The 27,783-nt window shown below is 35.6% G+C and overlaps 1 protein-coding gene across 1 annotated transcript in view; it reads right to left on the reverse strand.

Moving 5' to 3' along the window:
- Window positions 1-18,568: 18,568 nt before the first annotated feature.
- Window positions 18,569-27,783, reverse strand: part of LOC149777611 (proline-, glutamic acid- and leucine-rich protein 1-like) — a 59,923-nt gene continuing 50,708 nt past the window's right edge. The window contains exons 13-17 of the mRNA XM_089942265.1: window positions 26,991-27,147; window positions 24,322-24,377; window positions 23,441-23,647; window positions 20,952-21,761; window positions 18,569-18,721 (exon numbers count right to left, since the gene is read on the reverse strand). Coding sequence (XP_089798391.1) covers window positions 18,665-18,721; window positions 20,952-21,761; window positions 23,441-23,647; window positions 24,322-24,377; window positions 26,991-27,147 — 1,287 coding nt within the window. The 3' untranslated portion in view covers window positions 18,569-18,664. The remainder of the gene's footprint in view (window positions 18,722-20,951; window positions 21,762-23,440; window positions 23,648-24,321; window positions 24,378-26,990; window positions 27,148-27,783) is intronic.

The raw sequence follows: 27,783 nt of genomic DNA on the forward strand, positions 1-27,783 counted from the left end.
GAGCCGTTGGTACCGCGGCTGGGATGGCATTGAAGAAGGCAACCGGGAAAGGCTACAAAAAAAAACGACCCGTGGCCGGAAAGGGTCTAAGATTACCGGGGACCCCGTATTCATGGTACTCGGGAAAGGGTCTAAGACTACCGGGAACCGTTTATTAACGCAGGAGTCAATGACTCCCATGTCTAATTTTGATTTAATAGACGCCGCAAACGCGCTAGCGATAAAAAACTTCAGAGGTGTTTTTATGAGGGATCAATTACCGGCGGCACCAAGGAATATTGAAACCGGCATAATTAACCTCGATGGGTCCTCCGGAGCGGGAACTCATTGGGTTGCGTACGCGATTGATCCGCGTGCAATCGTCTATTTTGATTCATACGGGTTAGCCCCGCCAAACGAGTTCATGCGGTATATCCGGGCGTGTTCAGCCCGGGTTTTTTATTCCACGCTGCCAACACAGCAGTTAAGTGACCCACCGATATGTGGCCGTGAGGTATTGAACGTACTCGCGGCGATTTCATCATCGCGAAAACCACCTCATGTGGTTGTAAACGAATACACTAGTGGGGTCGTAGAAGCTCAACGGATTTTAGAGAATAACATTTACAATAATAATGATTGATATCTGGGGACGACCGGTTTCGGCGCTGAAAATGTCCACGGAAACGCTCGCCACCGATGACATAAAAAAACTAATCGAGGATGAAATCGCCGATACGTTGAACCTAACAAGTGTTGACCCGGGTGAAATAGTTGTATTTCAAGACCGCCAGGGTAAATTGAAATCCAGTAATGTGTCGCTGGATGACGTTTTAATACGACAGCGTGATGCCGCCGAGGGCACTATCGCGCTGTATACCAGCGACGGACGACTCAAACCGGGCGAAAATATATTGGATGTGATGGATAGGGTAACATTAGCCCAGAACGGTTTTATAAGGTTGAATGGATTGGTGATCGAACTCGACGCGCAGGTGAAAAAATCTGCCACCGAGGTGAAAAAATCTGTTACCGAGGTGAAAAAATCTGTCACCGATGTACAACTCACTACTGCTAGTTTTTTTGGGACCCCGACGGTAACCGAACCAAATCTTGCAACAATAAAAAATACTATTTCGGAGTTTACAACGCTGTCGGGCCAATTTTACACGTTACGAAAAAATTTTAACAGGGTTGATAGCGCCGTTGATAAATTCCTTGGTAAAAAAAATGTCAAACCGGATGAGATTACAACAACTATAAATGATATCACTGCGTATGGACAGGAAATAGAAACAATCAAAACTGATGTTGCAACGAACAAAAGGAGTGTAGACGCGCATGAACGGGAAATAGAAATAATCGGCGCTAATGTTGCAACGATCATAAATAATGTAGACTCGCATGGACGGAAAATAGAAACAATCAAAACTGATGTTACAACGATCATAAATAATATGGACGCGCATACACAGGAAATAGGAACAATCAAAACTGATATTGAAGCGAACAAAAAGAGTGTAGACGCGCATACACAGGAAATAGGAACAATCAAAACTGATGTTGAAGCGAACAAAAAAAATGTAGACGCGTATTGGCGGGGAATAGGATTAATCAAAACTGATGTTGCAGCGAACAAAAAAGGTATAGACGTGCATACATATGAAATAGGAACAATCAAACTTGATGTTGCAGCGAACAAAAAAAGTATGACCGAGAATACACGGGAAATAGAAACAATCAAAACTAATGTTGCAGCGAACAAGAATAATATAGACGCGAATTTGCGGAGAATAGAAATAATCAGAACTGATGTTGAAGCGATTAAAGACGGACTACCGAGAGTAACAGAGCAATTCGAAAAAATAAAAAACCCTCATGAGAACATCATCAACACAGTATACACAATTCGGCATGGATCATTCGATTGGACTCCTACACAGAATACAGTAAATATTACCGCAACTGTTAAGGGTATTTATCGATTGACACTGGTTTCAATGATGCAGTTTAATATATTATCGTCGAGTTCATCCGGGTTTAACAATACAATATCAACAATTATAGACAAGAACGCAACTGAACTGTTTACAATTTATGCCGTTGATAGAAATCTAGCCGGGGCAAACATTACATGGTATGTGGAATTTGTAGCAAATCTAAGTAATTAAAAACACTAGCTCTTTTAAAATAAAAATGACCACCGGGGTAATTGAATCAGAGGTATCACCGACGTCACATCAATATCGATTCGATACCGCAAAAGAATTCTCCGCGAATTTGAAAACGCTTTCCGAACAATACCGTGCAAAAATAAAAAAATACCGCCGAAAAATAACCACCATCGACGCGGTCGTGTACTCGATGTCGGGTATAGTAGCCGGTACCGTTGTTATTTTATCCACGGTGACCACGATAGCCCCGATCGCTGTTCCAATCGCTGTCTCCGCGATGACAACAGTTGCTGGAGTTGCCAACGCAATCACTAGGAAGATATCATCGTGTTTTCAGAAAAAACTCAACGAGTATACAGTAAAACATCAAATAGTATCCGACGCGTACTCGAAATTATCCGGGTTGATCTCGTTATCGATTGATAATTTGTTCGTATCCGATGTTGAATTCTCCACCATGGTCCAGTTGTACAGCTCCGCGATGTCAAAAATCGAGGATTTTCAACTGGAAGCCGGAACCACTTCAATGGGCTCTGGTTGTTGAAATTAGACACTAAAGACAACGAATAATAATAATGTCGCTGAACCCCGAAGGGTTTCAGTTGCTTCAACGGATCGCGGAGAACACCACTCCGGTACAAACAAATATGATATCAATAACGTCAACGAAACCCGAATTCAGTGTGAACTTCCCATCGCCGGTTCCAGTGAAGGAAATAGCGCTGGCAAAATTGCGAATATATCACAGTTGGCCTAATATTCGAGCGAACGCATTTAACGGACAACAACCTAATAACTCGCTGGTTTTTACACGGACAAATAAACCCGATGGGGCCCCAGACTGGGAGGAGGTTACAATACCAACTGGGTCATACCAAATAGAACAAATCAATAAAGAATTTCAACGCAGGATAAAATCGATCACAGGAAAGGAATCAAAAATCGCTATTACGGTTCATGAACCAACGTTATCGTCGACGATTGAAATAAGCACACCGGGGTATATGGTTGATATCTATAACAGTTCAATAAGAACCATACTAGGATGGCCTAAGAATCCACCTCATGAAATCCCCGCGGACAAGCAATCGTATCATGAGATTAATCCCGATTATCGAATTGATTGGTCTATTATAAAAGGCGCGTTATTACCCAGCAAGTTTATATTTCGAGACAGGAATACCATGCAATGGGAGTTTCCGTATAAGGAAACTCCTAAATTGTTCGCGTCGACCACAGTTAGTTTAAATGATATCACTAATGCGTTTGCCGAGATTAATCATAATTACCGATTGCAACTAGAACAGCTACGGGAAACAAAAGAACAAAAACACGTTGAGGTGTTAAATCAACTTATATCAGACATGGAATATATCAATGAACGAATCGTTAAAACAATATCCGATAGCAGCGATGATAATAAACAACGATTCCTAACCGAGTATAATATCGCAGAAGCCGATTTACCCGATTTTAGGTTTCCAGGATACAACGCGCCAGAACTAAGAAAGTCTCTTAATGATTTTCTCAGTCCATCAACTCATATCCTCAGACACGATAACGGAGATGATGGTAGGCATATTGCCCCATACAACGTAAATATCGCATCGGTGATAGCAATCAATCTAGTGTGTGATGTTATCGAAGGGAGTTACCAGGTGGATACCAAGCAATCAAATCAAGCTCAACAGGGGTATATCCTTTATTCATTTTCACCAACAGCCCCTCCGGGATTTTTAATCGTTGAGAGTCCGATTAATCCGGTCTATATGCGATGCCATGATCGGTTTTTAACGAGAATTAATTTTAGAATTACCGATCAGTCAAATAACCTAATTGATCTGCAAGAGGAGGAGTTAGTAATCACTCTGTTTGTAAGATCATAAAGACCCTCATTGTAAATAACTCCTTAGCAGCAGAGGGGGGCGATGACATCGACGCGTTCGTCGATGTGTTTACCGGACGCTGACGACGCTGGGGATCGGCGCGCAGAAGGTATTAATTAAACCAAATGACGATTGGACGATCCCCCAACGACGACGTCGTTTTTTTTTTACCGGGCGCTGACGACACTAGATCGTTGAGTTGCAGAAAGTATTAATTAAGCCAAATGACGATTGGACAAAATGTCGGATTCGCCCCCTCTGCTGCTAGGAATGCTAAACACGATATTTTATTAGAATCATTATAGAAACAATTTTTAATAAAGTTCACTTAGTTGATGAGCTGCTTAACGATCTGGAAGAAATATTGATATAAGATTATTTTCACGAAAAAATGATATAGATTTATGAATACAAACTTGTCACAAACGTTGGACTCGCACCTCAGTACAGAAATTGGAACAAAATTAGCATTAGAGTTTTGACTTCTTTGTAATAAATCGGCATGATGTGTTCTAGCTTCCAGTGCAGGAATCACACTGGCTTCAAGTGATTTGTTAATAATATTTGCAAAACTAAAAGTAAATTTCTTCAACAAACATTTTAACAGTTTTATACTCAACAGAGAAAAACAAATGGTTCAGCAAATTACTTCCTGTTACATGATTTTCTAATAAAGTGTATGATTTAAATATTTTAAAGAAGCCAGATTATCATAAATTTTTAACAGTAAGGTTTTCTTAACTGATTTTTTAATTTTATAATTCTGTTTCTCTGGATTTTAGATTTTTGATAACGGTTTGGGTTTCGGATTCTGAAAGCCTTAGCCTTCAGTCTGTCTCTATTTCTCATTTCTCACCTTAAATAAGAAATATCAACAAAAGTGTATTTTAAGAAACTTACGTGTTATGTATATTTGATTTAATTATATCTGATTTAATATATATTTATTTCAATTTAATTGTCTGTCAGTTTTCATTTTTAGTTTATTTTTCATTACATGATATTGTAATGTAAATTTATTCACTAGAGATGGTACTTTTTCCAGAAAATAGTTTGATCTTGACTGTTAGTTTATAAACACCATGTGTTGATCTAAATCCTGACCTTGTTTCAAAATTTGTAGCAACCGTCGTAAACAAGTTATATTTCATTTTAAATTGATTAGTTGTTGTCGACATCATGATGGGCCTTCGTCTTTAAGATGCAAACAATTTTTTTATTATTATTTCTTAGAGTAAAATGATTGGTTTTCGTCAGGGTCACACTGGGTAGACGTGATCTTTAACAAGTATTTAGCTTCTATAAACTTCCAGAAGATGATCATGTGACCCCATGTTTACGTTTTACAAAACCATATAACCTGTTTTAGAGAATTATTCTCAGTTGCAGCTAGGCTTTTTCTTACACTAGAAGTTGTATGTTGTGCTGCTTAGAGTTATTTCAAATTACTTGGATTCAAAAGGATTCTTTTATTTTTCTGGAAAATACGTGTGCTCATGTAAAATTGTTCAACAGGGACAGTTTGTTATAAAAATTTATTCAGCTAATAGAAACCATAGTGATAATTCTTGTTTCTACAAGGAACTGTAGACTTCCACACTACAGATTGCAGCATACGTCATCGTCTTCCATCTTGGATTTTTGTTGGGATTCGAGTTTGAAATCAGTAGAACATTTTATTATTGGGACTACTAAAATTTTATTCTTGGATTATCTTTGGATTCGATTCTATAAAACCGTAAGTTCATATTTTTTTTTCTTCATTTTTACAGATTTTTTCCAGGGAAATAAATTATTGTATTTTTTTAAAGCTTGTTGTTTTCACTCTTTCTTGTGTTTATTCGAGCATAAACACGTGACATATGTTACTTTTAATATTATCCTCAAGCCTCGCTGTGAAAATGTTGACTTGCAAAGTGAAAACTTCTCATGTGCAGGAGTACAACTTTTGAATGTATCTTATTGGATAATTTCATGATTGTACCCATTAACAGTGTCTGGGAAATGAACTAAACAAATTCAGCACATCATGTGAAGATGGGATTTAGGTCATAATAATCGTACTTTGTAGAGTGTCCTATCAACACGTTTGATGGTGACCTTTTGGCTGTGGCAGGGATCACTTTGACCCGAATATGTGCCCTACATTTTCTTACAGCTGATAATAGCTATCCGTTAATTTGTTCACCAAATGGAAACCACATATCTTAGATGAACTAAGCATTTGCGCAATACGCTAGTACTGACACATCAAGGTTGGTCCTGTTTGCTTCAAGTCACGTCCATCCAGCTACTTAGATTTTGGTCTCCTTAAGCCCATAATACAGCAGATGATCTGGTAAACTGTTTACAGCAGAGTATGCAGGTGTTATGGAATATGTATGGTACGTAAACATAGTTCTCTGACTGCACTCTTATTACTTTTGGAAAAGTTGATCTTTTTAAAAGGCAGTCTGAATTAAAGTAAATTAGAAAACAACTATAATGCCACAATTTATTTATAGCCTATTAAACCTATGTCGCTTCTCTTAGCTATTGACAAACATATATAATAAGGCTCAACCCTTTTTCAGGTTGCTTACGTGTACAGAATACAAGCAAGATTTAACCAAACCCATGGTCTGGCAATTCATAGACAGCTACATACGTTACTGAAGTTGAATAAAACACCGTTAATACCACACATGTGACAGAGGGGCTAGTAATACTGACTTCGTCTTACCGTGAATGAAATGAATAATATTACAGAAGCTACATTTTCAAAATTATTAAAAAGAGAAAAGCAACTTCTCACGCTTTTCATACAAAACTATCTTTTCTGGAAGTCACTGTTGTATGTTGATGCAACTTTCCTAATAAAGAAATGTTTGTTTTATTAGTCTGTTTCTTTGCTTCTTAAAACTAAAAATCTTATAATTAAGTACTCGTACTCCATAGGTTAATACCTTTGTAAATCTATACACATTCAGATGTCACTTGTATTTATTTATCGTCCATGACCCCAATTTGGGTGGTAAACTGTCCCATACGGGTTACTTCTCCAAGAAACTATTCCAAGCAGCAATCAGCGCATAGAAAATATGGAATGCTAAGATATATAGGCCAAGGATGAAACATTTCGTTATTAGTTTCTTCTCATTTTACAGTCATCCTATGTTAATCTGAACTTTTTTAATTTGTGGTAATTATATTGTCTTGAGAGCTTTAAATGGCATGTTGAAATCATAACTGGAAAATACTTTTTGTCAAATGAAAAGCCATAATTTATGTTAATGCTGTATCAAATTTGTATTAAATGTGAAAGTATCATGCAAATAACCTGTTCAATAATGTGCACGTTGCAGCACCTAATACTTTGTCATGTTGTGTTTGTTCTTGTTTGTTGTGAACGTCGAGACGAGATTATATTTTGTTTATGTCCAGGAAAATAGCATTGCTAAGCGTTAACTAAAATATGAACACACGAATTTGTACCATATCCGGAGGGATAGGTAGTGGAGAGTAAGATACGGCGGAGTTTAGAAGGTTTTAACTTCTTTCGTGCTCAAGCATCCACATCAAAATGTATTTTTAAAAATCCTATACAAGACACAAGTTACCTCGTCTATGTGGCTCGCTAACATTGGAGTGGTGTTTATCAAGTTTGAATTGTGCATGTTCAGGGCAAAATGACATTGCACACATACTTTCCAACGATCCCGCACCTAAGCCAATTGGACACAGCAAATGTGATTGGTTCGTTATATGGTCAAAAAAAAAAAAAAAAAAAAATTGCAGACGGAACACTGTCCTGACCAAGTTTCTTCCTTTATCATTTCCATAACACATATGGACCTACTAAGCTCCCTCTATTATCAATCTCTCCCGTTATTGCCCAAGTTCCTGTCTTTCTGTCCTGTATCTTGTGTACTGTCATCCTGTGTGGATCAAAAGACCAATGCAGTCGTGATCAGTTCATTGTGTTTAGTTACTCATCAAACAAAACATTCTATTCGGTGTACTCTGTTGTCTAAATTCATACTTACATGCCAGGTGATATTTTGTTATTATTTACGATCTTTTCTATTGCTGGATTGAATAGCTTTTTCTGGATCAGTTTTCTTTATCTTTCGCACACATTTGAACAACTTTTAGACTGAAATCATTGAGTCTGAAACAACCATGTCCTGGAGATAAATAATTTTCAACTCGTAATTCTTATTAGAGCGTAATACTTTCTAAGATTTTGACAATGTAATGAGGAATCTCAAGTGCCGAGAAAGAACGGATAAAATAGTGTCTGAAAGTCAAATGATATTCTGAAAAGACATGTATACTGCCAACTATATAACCTTAGTACCGTATTGTATGCATTACCCACTGTATAATGCCAAGTATTTAGTGTCAGTACCTTTATTGTGTCATTACCCACAGTATAATGTCAACTATATAACTCAGTGCCCTTATTGTATGCATTACCCACTGTATAATGCCAAGTATATAGCGTAAATACCTATATTGTGTCATTACCCACAGTATAATGTCAACTATATAGCTCAGTGCCCATGTTGTATGCATTACCCACTGTATAATGCCAAGTATATAGTTGCAGTAACCGTGTTATGTACATTACCCACTGTATGCTGCCAATTATATCGCATCAGTGCCCATGTTGTATGCAATATCCACCCCTGATCCTACATTTCTCAATTGATTATTCATCATACCTTGCTCAATATATCATTGTTCTTACAATGCTGATTGTAGTAAATCTTTTTATTTATCCAATATTATTCATTTAATTTGAAAGGGTAATTACTACCATAAGAAACTGTTTGGGTTTCAATCAATCTTTCCAAACCATTATCCACTGTATCAGTGTCATCTCCAATAAGTCAATTAAAAATTCATCTAGGTGAAATCAAAATTGAAGAAGAGATATGTAATTTAACTGCTAAAATCTTTTAGCAAAGCTGCTGAGCTTTGGCATGTAATGAAACCTTACACTGTAGTTAGTTAACTCGGCATCGATAATAATATGTGTGTGTGTAGCTCAGTGATGTTTCACATAAGGGTTTCAAAATGTATATAAAATAACCTAACTCGTTCCGCGAACAAATGTTTCAAACACCAATTTATCAAAATACAGATCAACGCTACACCTTTGATACATGCTGATAAAGAGCATGCTGTGTAATTCACCGAGTTTGCAATGAATTTATGCTATCCATTTTTAATACAGGACTGGGGCGGTTATGGGGCCATCGCGTGCCACAAGCACACCAACATCATTTGCATCTGGTGTCCTTTAAACGTTTAAATTTGTAACATTTATACTTTACTTCTGCTTATAATATGACATGTGTTCAGAATAGACGACGTTTCTTAACTTGTGGCATGCACGGACTCCTGTAAAGACTTAGTCTACGACCAACATAGCGAATTACATATACAAATACCACTCTTTTTCAGCATGCATCGAATGAGTGACATCGCTTTTTATATCTATTCCAATTAAAGCATTAGTGTGCAAAACGAATTCGGTAATTTGTAGCTGCATTTTGCGATGCTTGTGAGAACAATGTTTCATTAACCTAAAAGCGCTGATATCATGTCGAGCTGAACGAGTAGATCACCCATTATAAGCCTAATAAATGCATGTTTGTAACCTTATCTGCTTATTAGAATGATAAAACAAAATTAAGAAGACGAGGTTATCTTGGTAATTCTACGTATCTTTATGATGTGTCAATCACAAAGACAGAGCATGGTCCACGTTGTTCATATTGTTACGACTCTATGGTCACAACTAAGTATCAGAATACAGGAAAAACAACAAGTTTTGTAAAACTTTACTAACAATATCATTATCAAAGTTATAAATAAAAACGTGAGGAACTAAAAATAATAATAATAATGACTTTATTTAAAGAGGGTAACACGATTAGCTAAGAACTAATCTACCTTGAGGCCCTCATACAAAGGAATGTATTTTAGCTGCATCTCTGAAGCCACTGGATATATTGGGTTTGGAAGAAGGAAACAGAGTGGGCATTTCTAATCGCAACTGGAATATTATTCAAGAGCAAATATCCAGAGTATTGTAAACTTTTTTAAAAATAATTCCTTATTTTGTTTGGGAATTTTAAACTGCTTGGTAGACAAGGATCAGGTGGGGAGTATTGCCAGGTAGCCTATACTGGAATAGTGATTGTAAATATTCAAGAGCACTGTTACTGGATATCTTGTACATTAATTTGTCTTTCTTCAAATGGATTCGGTTTTAATAGGTAATATTTTTCACTTACCAGCTAAAATTTCCTTGCATTTTTTATGGATTGATATTAGCCCAAATGCTCTTTTTTGAAAATGTGCCAGCTTTGCTATGTTTTTATCATTTGAATTACCCCATACTGTACTACAGTAGACTAAATAGGGTTGTATGTAACTGTTAAAAAATAGTTTTCTGTGCCTTTCTGGGTGAACTTTCTTATCCTACTGAGAATCCATAAACGTGAATTGGCATTTTTTACTGATATGTTTGATATGCCAGTCCATGATAGGTTATTATCTACCAGAACACCAAGTAATCTATACACCATTTGCAAATTTGTAATCTTTCATGTCAGACATAGTTCATCTCTATCAAGATTTGTCTTTTTTTGCTGTGTTGAGATAAGTAATATTTTAGTTTTACCAGTGTTTACCACCATGCCATTGCATGTGCGCCAGTTGTCCAGTTTGTTTAGGGCATTCTGTAAAGAAATTTCGAGTTCATACTTTGTGTTTTGGATATCTGACAAATGTTGTGTCATCTGCATAGAGATCTGTTGATGATATTGAGTCCCTTAGTAAAAGTAGTAGGTCATTAATATAAAAAAATAGTAGCTGACCTAGAATTGAGAATTGTGGTACTCCTCATCTAATTGTTCCAGGTTCAGACAGAACATTATTTATATAAACATGTTGTGTTCTCTCACTTAAGTATGAAGTAAACCATCTAACTGCGCTTTTGTCACATTGGTAGATATTTAGTTTCTTAAAAAGGATTTCATGATCCATCATGTCAAAAGCTTTCCTGAAATTCATAAATACAGATCCTATTATTCTACCCAGGTCAAGTGCATGAAGCCATTTATCAGTTATGGAGATCAAAGCAGTCTCACAGGAATGTTTCTGTCTAAAGCCTGTTTGATTAAGGTGTAACAGGAAGTGTTTGGTTAAATATGACATGAATGAGTCATGGACATGTTTTTCAATTAATTTTGACAAGTTTGGTAGTATTGAGATTGGACGGTAGTTATCAGCATCATCCTTAGAACCAGATTTGTGAATAGGAGTTACTTTTGCGGTTTTCCATATTTTGGGGACAGATGACGTTGCAATACTTAAATTGATTATGAATGTTATGCTATCTAAAATAGCAGGGGTAGAAGATTTAATGAGTTGTGGACCAATCTGATCCAGTCCTGTAGCTTTCTTGGTATCAAGTTCAAGGAGCCATTTTTAACAGTTTTTTATGCTGGTGGAATAGAGAAATATACAGTACCTCCTTAGAAACTTTGCTGCTGCAGAACTTTTTCAGTTCATTAAAGTTGTTTTCTATCACTGGTTCCTTTAATGTTGGTGAAAAAATCACTGAAAACATTTGCAATGCCAATGTCATCAGTGACTATGGTGTTATTTATCAGAAGTGAGTGAATTTCATTTGTCTGACCTTTGTGTTTCTCCAGTGAGTTCGTTGAAGATTTTCCAAATGGATTTGTGTTGCTCTTTTTGTTTTCAAGCAATGATTGAAAATAAAAAATTTTAGTAGCTTTTTTAATCACACTTGTTATAGTTCTCCATGTTTTATATTGTGCATGGTTTCCCATAGCTTTGAATTGGCCTTGTGTTTTCATCATATCTAGGATTTCAGTAGTAAGCCAATTAGGTTGGATTTCATTCTTTACTCAATGTACTTTCAGTGGTGCATACTTAGAGACTACATCCATAAATAAGTCAGTCCACACCCTCAGAGCTTCATCTATGTCATCCAAATTTTGGGTCATATTCAGTGAAACTTTATAAAGGTGATCGAGAAATTGTTCATTAAAAGTTTTGAACGATCTGTAAGTGATCGTTTTGTGTGCAATTTTCTTATTTCTCTTGCACTTTACCTTTCTTTTAATAACAGTATGATAGTGGTCACTAAAACCAACATTCAATACAAGCCACATTGTCTAATAGGCTGATATTCAAGTGATCAATAAGAGTGCTTAATTTTTCTGTTACCTTTGTGGGTTCATTTACCAGCTGGACTAGACCTAATGATTCAATAAATTCCATCCAGTTGTTCCTTATTTGAATATTGAGAAGGTCCTTATTTATATTGCCGAGTATACATGTTTCTTTCACTTGTGCAAGAACATTTTCCATTTGTTTCAAAAACGTATCATTCCAAACTGCTTTGGAGGAAAATGGCCTATAACTAATAATATTTATGAAGTGAATCAAAACTAATTTTTGTAATGGTCTATGAAAGTCCTAATTTTTGTAATGGTCTATGATAGTCCTAATTTTTGTAATGGTCTATGAAAGTCCTAATTTTTGTAATGGTCTATGAAAGTGAATGAAACGTTCCTTATACAATTCAAAACTGGAAATGTACCCCTCTAAGAACGTGACGTTAAAATGGCGCTGTCCAGAATTCCTTCGAATAATGTATAACAGTTCCAGAATAATATTATAGTAAAAAAAAAAAATGCTTTCTATTTCCAATGAACAGTTCAAATAAATGTTTTTCCTCTCGAATAATATCTAGTACAAAATAGAACATGTCTGCAGACTTACAACTGTAACACAAGAAATGTGAATGACTTCAAAATTGCTTAATTCTCTCCTTATATACACCATCGATTGCGAATGTATTTGCAATAAACCGCATGTAACAAATAATACTACTCATTTTGCGTCATTTCATGTGACCAAGGCCAACCGATGGAAAGTTATAGAATTATTGTAGAAAAGTCAAAAACCCAGCCACTGATAAACTTAGCCACGGGCATCATTGTCTAATTATTAAGATTAAGATTATTAACAATTGTCAACACATAAGTAAGTATCTATTTATAAATCATATTGTAACAAGATAACCAGGTGAGATTTCAGATTTACAACAGAACACTTTTGATCAAGATACAAATACAATGTTTAATAACGAATGAGTTGAATGAGAAAAGAATTATGATCAATGCATGCGTATATAATATCTAAATATTGGATCAATTAACATAATCCGCACAAAATTAATAATAAAAATATAAAAAATGACCTTAGACAGTACAAGGACAAAGATGAATGATTCACAATGATTTCACAACCAAAAAATGATGTGTTTGACTCAAATAGTAAAAACTGGTATTTTACTCGTATAGTAAAAATGTATTCACTCAAATAGTGAAAATGATGAAAACAGAGGGACAGATGTACAAAATATCTTTACAGTCACACTGGGTATTACAAACCTCAAAGATTAGCCCACAGCTAAAATACATGTATGTAATAAAAGATTACATGTATGGAGTTACACACTCCATCACCAGCACACTTGGCTACCAGTCACACCGGTCAATCAAGCAGACAGTATTCCAGGTTGGTCAATCAAGTAATCAGCGCCCACAAATCTCAGTCAGCAATATCCGATCACTGGCTACTCGACCATCAACACTTTACTCAGCTCTACGGCTGCTATGGTTCAGCTTCACAGTTGCTATGGTCAGTTCCTATGGTTAGCTCTACAGCTTACACCACGCCAACCCATTGTAATATAGTGTGAGGGAGGTTCACTTGGAGCATTGTAATAGAATGTGTTTTGGGAGGTTCACTTGGAGCATTGTAATAGAATGTGTTTTGGGAGGTTCACTTGGAGCACTGTAACTGACCATGTTTTGGGGAGGTTCACTTGGTGCATTGCAATAGAATGTGTTTTGGGAGGTTCACTTGGAGCATTGTAATAGAATGCATTTTGGGGTGGTTCACTTGGAGCAATGTAAATAACCAACAACAAATTGTCTTCTCTGTAATGAAATGTACAAATGTATAATCGACTATTTTTGCTATCAGCTGCATTGAAAACATACATTCCTTCTCTGGTGACACTTCCATTTGCACAGAAGACACTGAAATATTCTCAGTTAAAGCTTTCTTCAACTTGTCTCTTTTATTGCCACATTGATAAAAAATTCTGCTTTCTATATTTACCTTCTCCTTCCTGAAAAACTAATTTAACCTCTATACTTTCTGCATTTTTTCCGATTGCATTCTTTATTTCCCTGCAAGTGTTACATTATGCAACTAAACATTAAAATTAAACTTGAATGATTTCATTATAACTCAATGCCATCTTAATATATCAATACTTTTAGCACTACAGAAATGTTTGCAAAATAACCACTTCAACAAGGTTATCAAGCTTTTCATTTGGTGGGTATTATTATAGGTCTATTAGTAATCAACTTCACCTTTGTGAATTATGTTGCCTGCTCGAGCTTGAATTAGTCTGACCAACCTTGCAACATAACTTCTTGGCAAGACTGATATCTCTTGTTCCAATCTTGATGTCTCATATTTGCCACTTCAAATTTCTGCGAATGTTAACCCAAGCATCAAGTTAAACATTACTTGAATCTTCTGGCCTTTGTAAAGGTACTTTTCAACCACATTTCTTCTCTGTTTTTGTCTTTGCTATCTTCTCTCTATAACCAAATTACAACAAATTTTCATGTTTCTTGCAAAGTAATATATGGTCTCTTTCAAGTAATTTTAAGTTATTTCTCATTTTATTTAATCTGGATCCTTTTCTTGAAGTTAATTCAGTACAAATATTCCAAGCAGTAGTAGTAACTTTCATAGTAAAATGATCATTCAAACATATTAGTAACATACTGTAGAAGTTGTTTGCTGCATCTTAAATTAGTCATTTTGGCAAGTTTCCCCACACTGAGAATGAGACGGTCCAGTTAGAAATAGATTTGTTGGGGGAACATGATAGGTCACATGGTACCAGTGTATATAAGAGCTGAGGCAAGTTGATTCAGATAAAGAAGACTAAGAAGCAGACAATTTTGAGGATAACTGATTCCAGCAATATTAAAGACAACAATCATTGTAGTTATCTTCTTTGCATAGGCATGTGCCAGGGCTTGATAAGATTTATCAGAACCTGATACCTATCTCTGAGTGAAGACAATCAACGTACAGCAAGAGGGAAGGTTTGCAACCGAAGTTGTAAATATTCATTTTCACATGCCCACTTACATATGACAATATAAATGATGTGTATTTAGACATAATCAAGATGTGGACCAGTGGAAAATAAATCTGAAAATAAATCTGAGTTTAATGCAAACTCTGTATGAGGAAGTGCTTTAAAATGTGCAAAGAAAATAAATAAAATAAAAATTGAATGAAGAAAAGGAGAGAATGTTAAAGGGAATTATAAGAAATATATACTCCAATGACGAAAACCGCAAGATATCAACCAGCAATCTTGAAAGCACTGCAACAGAAGTTAAAGTCAATCACCTAGGGCATTGTTTACTGACTTTTATCATAGATAATTAACATTATAAAAAAATTAAAAAGTGTTAGTGATGATTTAGACCTACATCATTTAATTCCTTTTCTTTCCGCTAATCTCTGAGGTGCAGAATACATATAAAACTTTTACCCTGAAAACAAAGTAAAAACAAGATTACAATAAGTCAAAATTTAGTTAAGCAAATTTTATCATTGATGACATTTTGGATGGAATAATTTCGTCTAAATAGCTTGACCAGAAAGTAAACATTTTCTTCATCTTCTTCTCATTGTCTCTTCGGTGTGATTTTAGCTTATGATATATGGTTATTCATGTTTTTTTTTTTAAATTTATTTTATTCTAATGTTTATATCAAGCCATCGCTAAGTGCTGACCAAAGTTAAATACAACTTGAAAAAACTGTAAATCTTATTTATGTCTTGTTTACCACCACTAACACATAGCTGCCAACCTTCCAGGCTCACAATTAGTGAAAATAGGGATAAAAAGTCATGAATTTGGACATGAATTAGTGAAAAATACAAAGCCAAAAATACCATGACAATAACTCCATCCACTCTGACTGTCAATACTACACTATATCAAGATCGCAACTAAAACACTACATATATGCAGAAATATTTATTTATCAAGACATGATACTGCAGCAGACCTGAACTTCCTCAACTGCTTGATCGTAAATTTGTTTTCTATATAGTTCAGACTTCTTGTCTGCTGGTTGATCTTGGTGACTAAAATTGCTGACAAATTTTCTGCAGCTAAGGAGACCCTAAAGTCTGTCTTATTTTTCCTCACTAGAGAAAATACTCTTTTGCTGTCACTGTTGCTGTGAGGAATGCACAGCAGCTGCAGCACTTTTGGTTCTTCCACAGGAAAATTTAGAAGTGATTTTCAAGTCCAGGAACATTTGTCGGAACAAATGTTTAGCATGGTCTCCAATTGATAAAGGTAGATTATGTTCAACAAGAAAACTCACAAATAATGCTTCAGCACTGGTAGCCTGCAGGTTTTCCACCAATGGCTTAAAATATTCCAGAGCTGAAATTTGCGAATTCTTCATTTTCCCAACTTCTACGTGTTTTTTGCAACCGATGTGCTTCCTCACATCGTCTCTGCGATGGCACACTGAGTGCAAAAAGCATGATGAATATCAATGTTTAATGGCAGAATGTACGGCCAATTTTTGATATATTCCAAATTAAACTTCACTTTTTGAGCAATACATTTCTTTTTCCTTGATGGTGAAGACATTTTCAAGATCTTACACGCGATGCTGAACGGTACCTCAAATCAGTGTTGGTGACGCATGCGCAGAGCAAAATTCCAGTTAGGCCCCAGTTTCTCTCAAAAGTATTTGTAAAACTACTCTTATACATACAGATTAAAATAGGATAAAATGCTTGCTACCAAGCCAACTATACTAATTGGCTGTAGATCTACTAATATCGCGACCAGCTGTACCGGACTGTTTCCGCAACTGCGAATATCATGACTAGCGCTTAACAGGAAATCGGTTATTTTATTAAAGATTTAAAATAACTGAGTATTGGAGAATTCATGAAATTTTGGCTTGTGGTGTGAATCTGTGAATCGCTGAAAAAGTCGTGAAATTCACGCCAAATTTCTTGAGGGTTGGCAGCTATGCTAACCTGACCCACAAAACCTTGAGTGTACAACCATATGGTTTTTGAACAGAAGAAACAACATTATAGTGTAAACATCTATATTTTGTCTTACATTCTTTTTATTTTCAAACTATGTAGTAATACTGGAAACAGTCATGAAGCATTGCAGTAATGGCATAATAATAGTATCGATAGTTTACAGTCATGTCTAGCACTGGGGCATCATGCTGCAGTCATGTAGCATCATGACCCACCCAATCACATTATCCTGACACCAGGCTGACCAGTACTAATACTAACCTCTTAATGCTGAGTGCCAAGCAAGGCAGCTGCTAGTACCATTTTTATAAGTCTCTGATATGACTCAGCTAGGGTTCAAACCTGTGACCTCTAACATCCGAGGCTGACTCTCTAACCACTTAGGCTATTGAAGCAGTCTCATGGAAAGAGTAAATGAAACTTATTACATAATATAATATTAGCAAGACCATGCGAAACTGTAAAGCCAATCATCTTCTTTGGACAACAGTTTCCACAGCATTGTTACCAGCAGCAGTGCAAGCCTAAATGTTAACCCAAGTTTAAGTATCTATATAAATGGGTGTCTGTATAAGATATATCTGAAACTATTTCAACAAATACTTCTTAACATCTGAAGCAATCCTTTGAGATAAGTTCTGGCCACCTTAACTAGGAGTCTTGTAAAGTCTTTAGATACTATATATACCCAACACTGCATGTGTGCAAGATGTTCATGAAAATTTCACATTGTAAAGTTTTCAACAGACTGTGATAACTCTTGGTATATAAGCTAATGACATCAAAGCTTGCAAGAGCTGGATGAAGGGCAACTATCCATTTTTAACTGGTGATCTGGCATCTGACAGGCTGAGTCTGTTATCGCAGAGAATGTATTTTTGAACATATATTGATCAAAACTTTACAATGTTGAATCATCAAGATCACTAACAAGCTGCGTTGTAAGTAAAACTGGAACATATTTATATGATGATACAGAATCTCATTTTGACTGAGTTTGCTTTAACTCTGTCCATGAAAAATAATGAATGATCGGATGAACATAGTGATACTCAGAAATATATGCCATCTGGAAGTAGCTTACACTCAAAGAAAACAGGAGTAGAAGGACTTTTTTTCCCCAGTTTTAAGAAAAATAATACCCTTAAACAAAACAAGTGGGTAAGGAAATTTAAAAAAACAAAAAAACAAAACAAAGGAAAAACAACAAATATACAACATATATGCAAAATAAGCTGATTTTAGGAGGAAATGTTTAGTGCAGCATTGGTTAGGATCCTTAGGTAATGAGAAAAAAAGAGTGACTACATATTATCATGTATTTATTCCAAGATCTTCAATTTTTTTATACACATTCTTGAATGTATATATAATTTCCTCTATACACCTGGATGAAACACATCAGTCTGCATCAGGTCCCACATCCACAAAACTTGAAAGCATTGCATCGATCTCCTCCTGAAAAAAATATTTAAATTGTGTTCCATGCAATGATGTTGCTGAGGCAAAAATTATCACGTCATCAAATCCCCACATAAACTTGAATTTTCAAGAACCCCATTTCTCTGATTAACTAGTGAGTTCTGAATGTGATAGCAATCCATGTATGACAAACATAAAAACCATATATGCATGATAATAACTTATGATAACACCTGATTAAGCACATATGTCTGAAGCAGGTAAAAAAATAAAGTCATAATGTTAAAATGGGTGTTTTAAAATAAATATTTATAGCATCCAACAGCAAATCTGTAGAGTATTTACCACAGTCAATACAAATCTGTACAGTTCTAGTCATAGACCATACAAATCTGTAAAGTCCTGGCCATACAGTCAGTACAAATCTGTAGCATCCTGGCCATAGTCTGTACAAATCTGTATAATCCTGGTCATACAGGGTGTACAAATCTGTACAGGCCTGCCACACAGTCTGTACAAATATGTACAGTCCTGGCCATATAGGGTGTAAAAATCTGTAGTTCCTGGCCATACAGTTGGTACAAAACTAGTGTGTCCTGGCCATACAGTCTGTACAAATCTGTACAATCCTGGTCATACAGGGTGTACACATCTGTACAATCCTGGCCATATAGTCTGTACAAATCTGTACAGTCCTGGCCATATAGGGTGTACAAATCTGTAGTTCCTGGCCATACTGTCAGTAGAAAACTGTAGTGTCCTGGCCATAGAGTCTGTACGAATCTGTACAGTCCCGGACATACAGTCTGTACAAATCTGTAATGTCCTGGTCATAAGTCTACAAATTTGTACAGTTTTGCCATATAGTCTGTACAAATCTGTACAGACCTAGTCAGTGTGTACAAATTTGTACAGTCCTGGTCATACAATCTGTAGAAATCTTTTGTGTCCTGACCATACAGTGTGTACAGATCTGTAATGTCCTGGCCATACAGTCTTTACAAATCTGTAGTACAGTCCTGTTCATACAGAGTGTACATATCTGTACAGTCCTGGCCATACAGGGTGTACAAATCTGCAGTGTCATGACCATATGGTCTGTACAAATCTGTACAGTTCTGGTCGTACAGGGTGTACAAATCTGTACAGTCCTGGTCATACAGGGTGTACAAATCTGTAGTGTCCTGATCACATGGTCTGTACAAATCTGTACAGTCCTGGAAACAAAGTGTGAACAAATCTGTAGGGTCCTGGACAAATCTGTACAGTCCTGGCCATATGGGGTGTAAAGACCTATACAGTCCTGCAATACAGTGTGTACAAATCTTTACAGTCCTGGTCACAGTGTGTACAAATCTGTACAGTCCTAGTCATACAGTGTGTACAAATCTGTACAGTCCTGGTCATACAGGGTGTACAAATTTGTGGTATCCTGATCATATAGTCTGTAAAGTTCTGGTCATACAGGGTGTACAAATCTGTATTGACCTGGCCATAGTCTGTACAAATCTGTACAGTCCTGGTCATACAGGGTGTACAAATCTGTACTGTCCTGGTCATACAGTGTGAACAAATCTCTTGTGTCCTGGCCATACTGTCTGTACAAATCTGCAGTGTCCTGGCCATACAGTCTGTACAAATCTGTACAATCCTGGTCATACAGGGTGTACAAATCTGTACTGTCCTGATCATACAGTGTGAACAAATCTCTAGTGTCCTGGCCATACAGTCTGTACAAATCTGTAGTGTCCTGGCCATACAGTCTGTACAAATCTGTACAATCCTGGCCATACAGGGTGTACAAATCTGTAGCATCCTTGCCATACAGTCTGTAAAAATCTGTACAGTCATGATCATACAGTCATTACAAATCAGCACTCTCCTTTCTATACAGTGCTCAATAAGTTTAGGTATCTGAACATTTACTTAGAAAAGAACGTTTTCAACAATGCACATGGTCCAAAAATGCTAAATGTGCAGCATATTTGTACCTTCATATCAACATATATTTAAACACTGTATGGATGCAACTTCCAATGGTTCTTATGGAATATTCCACATCTGGAATAGATTTCACTGTGTGTTTTATGACAGATCAACTGTGAAGGTAATACTAGCCTCAGGAAATTAGAGTCAAGTGCTTTACCAAATGTCACACAATGGTATAGAGCCAGGCTATTCTCACATGCTAACCACTAAGCCACAATAGGTCTTACAATTTAATCTGGATAAATAACAAATAAATAATTAGTGATAAGTTCCAAACCTTTTCCTTCAAATGGGTTTGCTCTGTAAAGTTTGAAGAGTGATGCAACTCATTCCTCGGTTCTTCCTTCTCAGCTGAGAATCTTCCTTCACTTACAATGTCCTCATCTTCCCCTACTATACCAATGCTATCTAAAGAAGCAGTATTTTCTCTGCTGGTCTTCTGTACAAAATCCACATCTGCTGCACTATCCTTATCTTCTATTTCTATGATAAACTCCACTTCACTTGCCCCCTGATGCTGTTCCATCTTGTTATCTCTGTTTTCTTTGACTGACACATCACTACTTTTATCTTTTTCAATGACATTATTTTGGTCTTCACCAGGGACCCGTGTCCTTTGAGAAACATGGAGATCTGAAGCTCTGTTTTCTTGGTTGTTTACAAGATTTTGAGATTTCGTGTTACCAGATGTGCTTGAACTGGGAACATTATGTGAGATCACTTCATCAACTCTCATCTGTTTATTGTTATTACCATTTCCTTTATGAGCACCTGTCTCTTCAAAAATCCTCTTTCTCCCCCTCCAACTATCACTATTAGGTTCAACTTCCACAGTTTGCTTGGGAGAGTCAGTTAAACTTACGTTTGAAGATGGTAGGACAGTGAATGTAGGCATTGGCAGGTTCTCTTCATGTTGGACTACTGAATCCTCTTCAGAATGATATGTATTGCCATTGCTGAGCTCTCTGATTTTCTGATTTCCAATATGCACCAGGGAATGACAGACAATTGGCCCATTTAAACATGGGACACGGGGATGAACTAAGGCTTCACATACCCTAGAGGCTTCTATGCAGAAAGAGGACACCTGTTTAAAACAAACACAAGTTAAAGCTGTAAAGTATTTTATTAAGCAGTATACTTCTCAAAGTATCCAGTATTAAGAATGTTACTGCAAGAATGAATGGTACATGGATGCCTATGACTTAGCGATCATTTCCTGCTGAATGTCATCTCACACATATTTCATGAAAATCTGGGTTTAACAAATTAATAGCTGAAAACACAAAAGTAATTCATGCAAGAAAAATGTTAAGTGTGAACTAGTTTTGATAATGTTAAGTTACTATACTAGAGGTACAGACAAACACAAAAGTTTTACAAGTCCAAATTTTCCTGGTAAAAGATATTGAGGTCATAGCAAATGAATAATTGATGACACACAAATTGATCAAAATACAGTAACCTGTTTTGGGTACAACTGATTCTGTCTCCTAAAGATGCAAACAAATACACACTTTTTGACATGTCAAGATGAAACAGGGTCTACTATACCAAAGATTTAATGAAAGAACAGTTGAAAATTGAAAAATCACTCTAGCAAGAAAATTACAAAGTGACCTACTTTTGGTATGGTCGAGTGATTCTCTTGATTAACGCACAATGTTTGACAAGTTAAGACGTAGTAGGGTCAAATATACTAAGAGTGTAATAAAAGAACAGCTGAATATACAAAATTTGCTCATGCATGAAAATTATAGTGACTTTTTATTGGTATGACTGAGTTACTCTTCTGGAGATGCACTGACATGCTAATTTTCATAACTATAGGTGAAAAATGGTCTAAGAAAATGAGGGTGTAATGAAAGCATAATGAACAAATAAAAAAGACAGGAAAAGGAACACTACACCAACTTGAGTGGTGAGGGTATAACTAACCATAATTAGTTTCATCAGGCTTCTAACGCATACAAATATTTTTAGACTTGTCCACACTTCTCTGATAACTGTTATGACTGTGATAACTGTTGTGACTCTGATAACCATGAAGACTCAGATGACTCTAAAATATTATACCCATGTATCAAGTAAAAAGTCGAGGTCACAAGCAAAGTGTCAGCCCATGACTCAGGGAAGATAATAGAGACCTTGTCAAGAAAGTGTCAACTGATTCTGTCTCAAAATGACTTTCATTTGAATAGGTCATTAGCACTTTTCCCACTGACTGATACATAGATGAACAGGTAGATATCTACAGGTCTCGTCAGCATCACAAAATAACAATCATTCCAATGCCAATGAGGATGCAGGCAAGAGGGACAAAAATAAGTTGAGAGTTGATTGTAGATTTGTTTGTTTTAATTTATAAATTAGTGCTTTATTTGATGGATATAATGGTTTAAAGCTTCTTCACTGAAAATTGTATGAAGGTTGAAAATTTCAATAACGTGTGATCATTATTTACATCCACTATAATAATGAAACCAATTGTCATAAACCAGCATTGTGGTGCTATGATTTCATTTATTTCCAAGCACAGTTAATCCCATACTTGTCTTTTATGCAAACAAAAGCCTCTTAAAATTTCTGCCCCATTACTTTACCATATGTTCCTCAAGATGAAATGCTCTCTGGATCAAATACAAACTCACTCAAAATCATTACCTTTGTCCTTGTGTCTAGAAGTCAAATGCTAAAGAATTCAAGAGAGATATTTGCCTTTTGACTTGGGCCTGGCAGTTTGACAGATGCCTAAGAGATAATTACCTTTAAACTTGTGTCTAACAGTCCAGTCCTAAAGAGTCCAAGAGCACACTGTAGTGGAGGTGGGACTGTATGATGTGTCAACAGAGTAAGGGCCAGTAGAACTCTGTAAAGGGACCGTCTACACTCAGAATCAGTGTAGGGGATGAGAGGACTCATGATGCACTGGTGAATAGTCAGCAATGTGGAGATCACAAACTCCTGAATACCCTGGTAACATTAAAATTATCAGATGCATGATCAAAACTAAACTGATTTTATAAGTTCTAACAGTTTATAAAATAAATTCTTAAGAGTTCGGAAAACAGACAAATCCACAAATTTAGGATTAGTAATTATGTACCCTTGCATATACAGGAGCTGAATATCAAACTTGGGACTGCAGAGATGCATTGTGAGCTTGTTATTACAATATTATGCAGACTCATTTCCACCAAAATAAAAACATTAAAATGTATTAAGACTCAATTCTAAAACAAATCAAGCCTACACACTCAATGTGACACATTCTATCTTAAATAATACTCATTACTCAATACATATGATCAAAATTTAATAAGTTATTAGGGAACAGTATAATTCCATTAAAATGAAATAAATGAGTGACATAACTTGTGGACTGTTTAGTCACATATTTAATGAGTGACATAACTTGTGGACTGCTTGGTCACACATTTAAACCATTCCAAGCAATATATTTTTGTAGCTTAAAAAAGCGATGGATTTACATATAAATTTGTTGATATAACTCGTACAAGGTACAGGCATATATTAATCTTGTAATGTTTAAGTTTTTGTATGTATATTAAAATGAATCTCTGCGCATATAGCAATATGTATTTAAAATATGCATGTTCTGAGGATAATATCACATATCCGTTTACCTGTAATGCCTTCCTCCCAAGTGATGATCCTGTGGTTGTCAGAAGCCAGTTCAGGGCTAAAATTACACGTAAGAATTTGCAGAGGGCAGCAGAAGCAAAAACAAAGCCAAACCTAACATTTGCAATAGGTTAAATCATATCAACAGGATGTGTGCTTATACCCAAGATTTGACAATATGAGTACCCAAATGAGTCATAACCACAAAACCTATGATTGGATGAGGGAAGAATTTTGTATGACTCTGAATAGAAATAAACCACTCTAAGTGGAACAAATCAATAAATAATAAGAAAGTGTAGAAATAAAAGTTTTGCATTCTGTTATGGATAACATATTCAGTATTATGTTGCAGAGAAGGATAAAACAAACTATTTGATGCTTGTGTTAATTTGTTACACAGTTGGAAGAATATATAAAATCATGAGAATAACTGAATAAATAGAATGACTTAAAATAAGTTGCTTATTATATGGTTTGTATGGAATATAAATGACCAAATGAAGATGTACTGCTGTAAATTATTAGTATTGTGTGTATACCATGGGACCCTCTTATAACCTGTTGCTCAGAAATACCTTGGATAGAAATACATTGTGGCATATTTTAAACAATAATGAGCCATAACTCTACAAACTGATGATTAATTGTTAATGGCAATGTTGGAGAGCAATACCAAAGTGTGAGAAGAATGGACCATCATTTAACTAATTAATGATCTATTAATTTTGCAAATTGTGCAAAATCGATGCCTGAAAATTAAACTACTCTGAAATATCATTACTATCAAGCTGCACACCTAATTAGGTCAAGTTATGCTCTGGAAATCAAAGATGTTGGAGAATGGAAAATAAGGGGCCATAAGTCCTCTAATTTAGTTATCTGGAAACCTGGAAATTGAAGTCACCTGCTGTCTTTTACTTGCAAAGCTTCAGACAAAATCCAGTTTAAACTGAATGTAAAGTCTTGCTGCCAAAACCTCTAAATGATGCCACTGGAATGCTAAAGACCTAATTCATTCAAGGTTTTATTAATATAAAAAGTGCAGAATAAACTGGAGGAAATCCAACAATGCTAAATAAAGTTAAACTGGACAAACAGCAGTTTGGATGATGGGAAATCAGGGTGCTGTAACTCCTGTAAATGATGCCGTGCAATACTGGAAATCAAACTCATGTAAGGTCTACTTAATACAAGTCTATCTTGTGCTGAAAAATGGCATTAAACCCCACAACAACAACACTATCAGGATAAGAAATCAAGGGCCATAACGCCTATTAGCAAAACTGGAAGGATGTATACAAATTCCTTCAAGGCATCAAGATAAAGCATAATGCCATATCTGCCTGAAATCCTACAAGCCTTGGTAAAATTGCACTAGTGAACTGATGTCATGAAATACTGAAAATTAAACGCATTTAATGTTTCATTTTAATAAACCTGCAATCAAAATAGTAAAGTTATGCTGCAGCTAAACAAACAAATGGATGAATAGATGGACTGACAGATAAACAGACAAAATGATTACAGCTGGGCTCTGCCAGCATAGTTGAGAAGAGCCCTAATAACGAACTCTTGCAAAAACATGTTAAAGAAGAAATCTGTCAGAAGAATTATGTGTGTGTGTGAGTGTGATTTGGATTTTTAATGTAGCATTAACAATTTCTGTCAAAAAAGCCTGGCCCATATAAACATGACATTAATGAATGCAAGCAAAAAAAGCCTGGTGCATATAAACACAGACCAGCCAACCCTGATGAGTCTGTCTCAGTAAGGCAGCTGATTTTGTTCCCGTAAGAATAACCAGTTTTCATTAAGGTATAGCAAAAGATCAATAACTGCTATTGTAAAACTGGAAAACATAATTAAAAGTTTGATGCAGCGATGATAACATTATGTTCTACTGAAAAGTTTGCAAAGTAAGTGTAGACATTATTTACCACTGGTACAGTTGCACAAACTTTAGTATAAAATCCTAAGCAACTCAATGCCTTGTTGCTATCTCTCAACTTGACATAATTCTTGGAAATTCTTTTTCCATTTCATATGATGATGGCAATCACATTTCCTGCCATGAGATGTACTCAAATTGGCATGTGATGTCCAATAAACAAAACTGTGTCCTATCCATCTTTTATTCACAAGAATCTGAATATTGCTTTTTATTCTTCTGTTGATTATTAACATTTTCTTAGAGGCTTAAACATGCACCAATTTCAGGAAGCCATTTTTAAACAATTCTATAATCAACAGACTGATCATGCAGATGCTTTGCATGAACAAACAATGCAGTTTAAAGCATCTGGGGTGCTGCTGTAAAGTTAGTCTGGTTCCCTGACTAGTTTCACTAATTCTAATATGAAACCTGGTTCCAAAAAAAAGACAGATGAACCAATTATCCAGATTTTTTGGCAACAAATATTTTCCCATAGTTTTCCCTTGTATGCTGTAAGTCCATATTTTAAGAGTAAGTTTTTTAAGATTTTTACAGCAAAATTGTAAGGATTGGCAGGTCTATAAACATGACTGTAATGAATGCATATAAAAAGAGCCCGGCACATATAAACATGACAGTAATTAATTTGCAAGTCAAAAAAAATAAAAACTTGTTAAAATGCTTCTTACCTCTTATTCAACTTAAGTCAACAACAGAGATCTCTTTTCACTTCACCTGTAAGACCAGATGAGACTAAAGCTGCATTAGCTGTCACGTCAACCTTTCTCTGTGTACTGATGCCCTTGCTTATCTCACTGTAACCTCCCTTTTTCCTCTTACCACTGGGTACTGTATCAGCACCAGGTTTTTGGGAAGACTTTGAGCTATCAATCTGTAATTACAGTTGAAAAGCAATTTTAACTTAAGAATGATGAAAACAGTACATTAGAAAGAAGAAAAAAGATCATATATATATATATATATATATATATATATATATATATATATATATATATATATATATATATACACACATACAAACATACATCACATAGTGTTAGTTTACAACTTGTTGCAAATTTGATTGAGTTTTAGAAGCATGTATGAGAAAAATAAAAATCTTGTAAACAAAAAACTTTAAAAAAAATTTTTTAACCTTACTTGAGGATTATTGTCATTAACCTTGTATCTCATTCATACTGGCGCACTTGAACCTGGCATTCTTTTTTTCTGAATAATATTTTAATATAATTACATCAGCCATAATTATCATTCAGCATGCAGGTGATTATGTCAATTTCATATACAGGCTGACAAATCCAATATAATTATCATTCAGCATGCAGGTGATTATGTCAATTTCATATACAGGCTGACAAATCCAATATAATTATCATTCAGCATGCAGGTGATTATGTCAATTTCATATACAGGCTGACAAATCCAATATAATTATCATTCAGCATGCAGGTGATTATGTCAATTTCATATACAGGCTGACAAATCCAATATAATTATCATTCAGCAT

This window comes from Sinohyriopsis cumingii, chromosome 18 (assembly GCF_028554795.1).
Source record: "Sinohyriopsis cumingii isolate HCF-2022 chromosome 18, ASM2855479v2, whole genome shotgun sequence".
In the NCBI taxonomy this organism is placed as follows: domain Eukaryota; kingdom Metazoa; phylum Mollusca; class Bivalvia; order Unionida; family Unionidae; genus Sinohyriopsis; species Sinohyriopsis cumingii.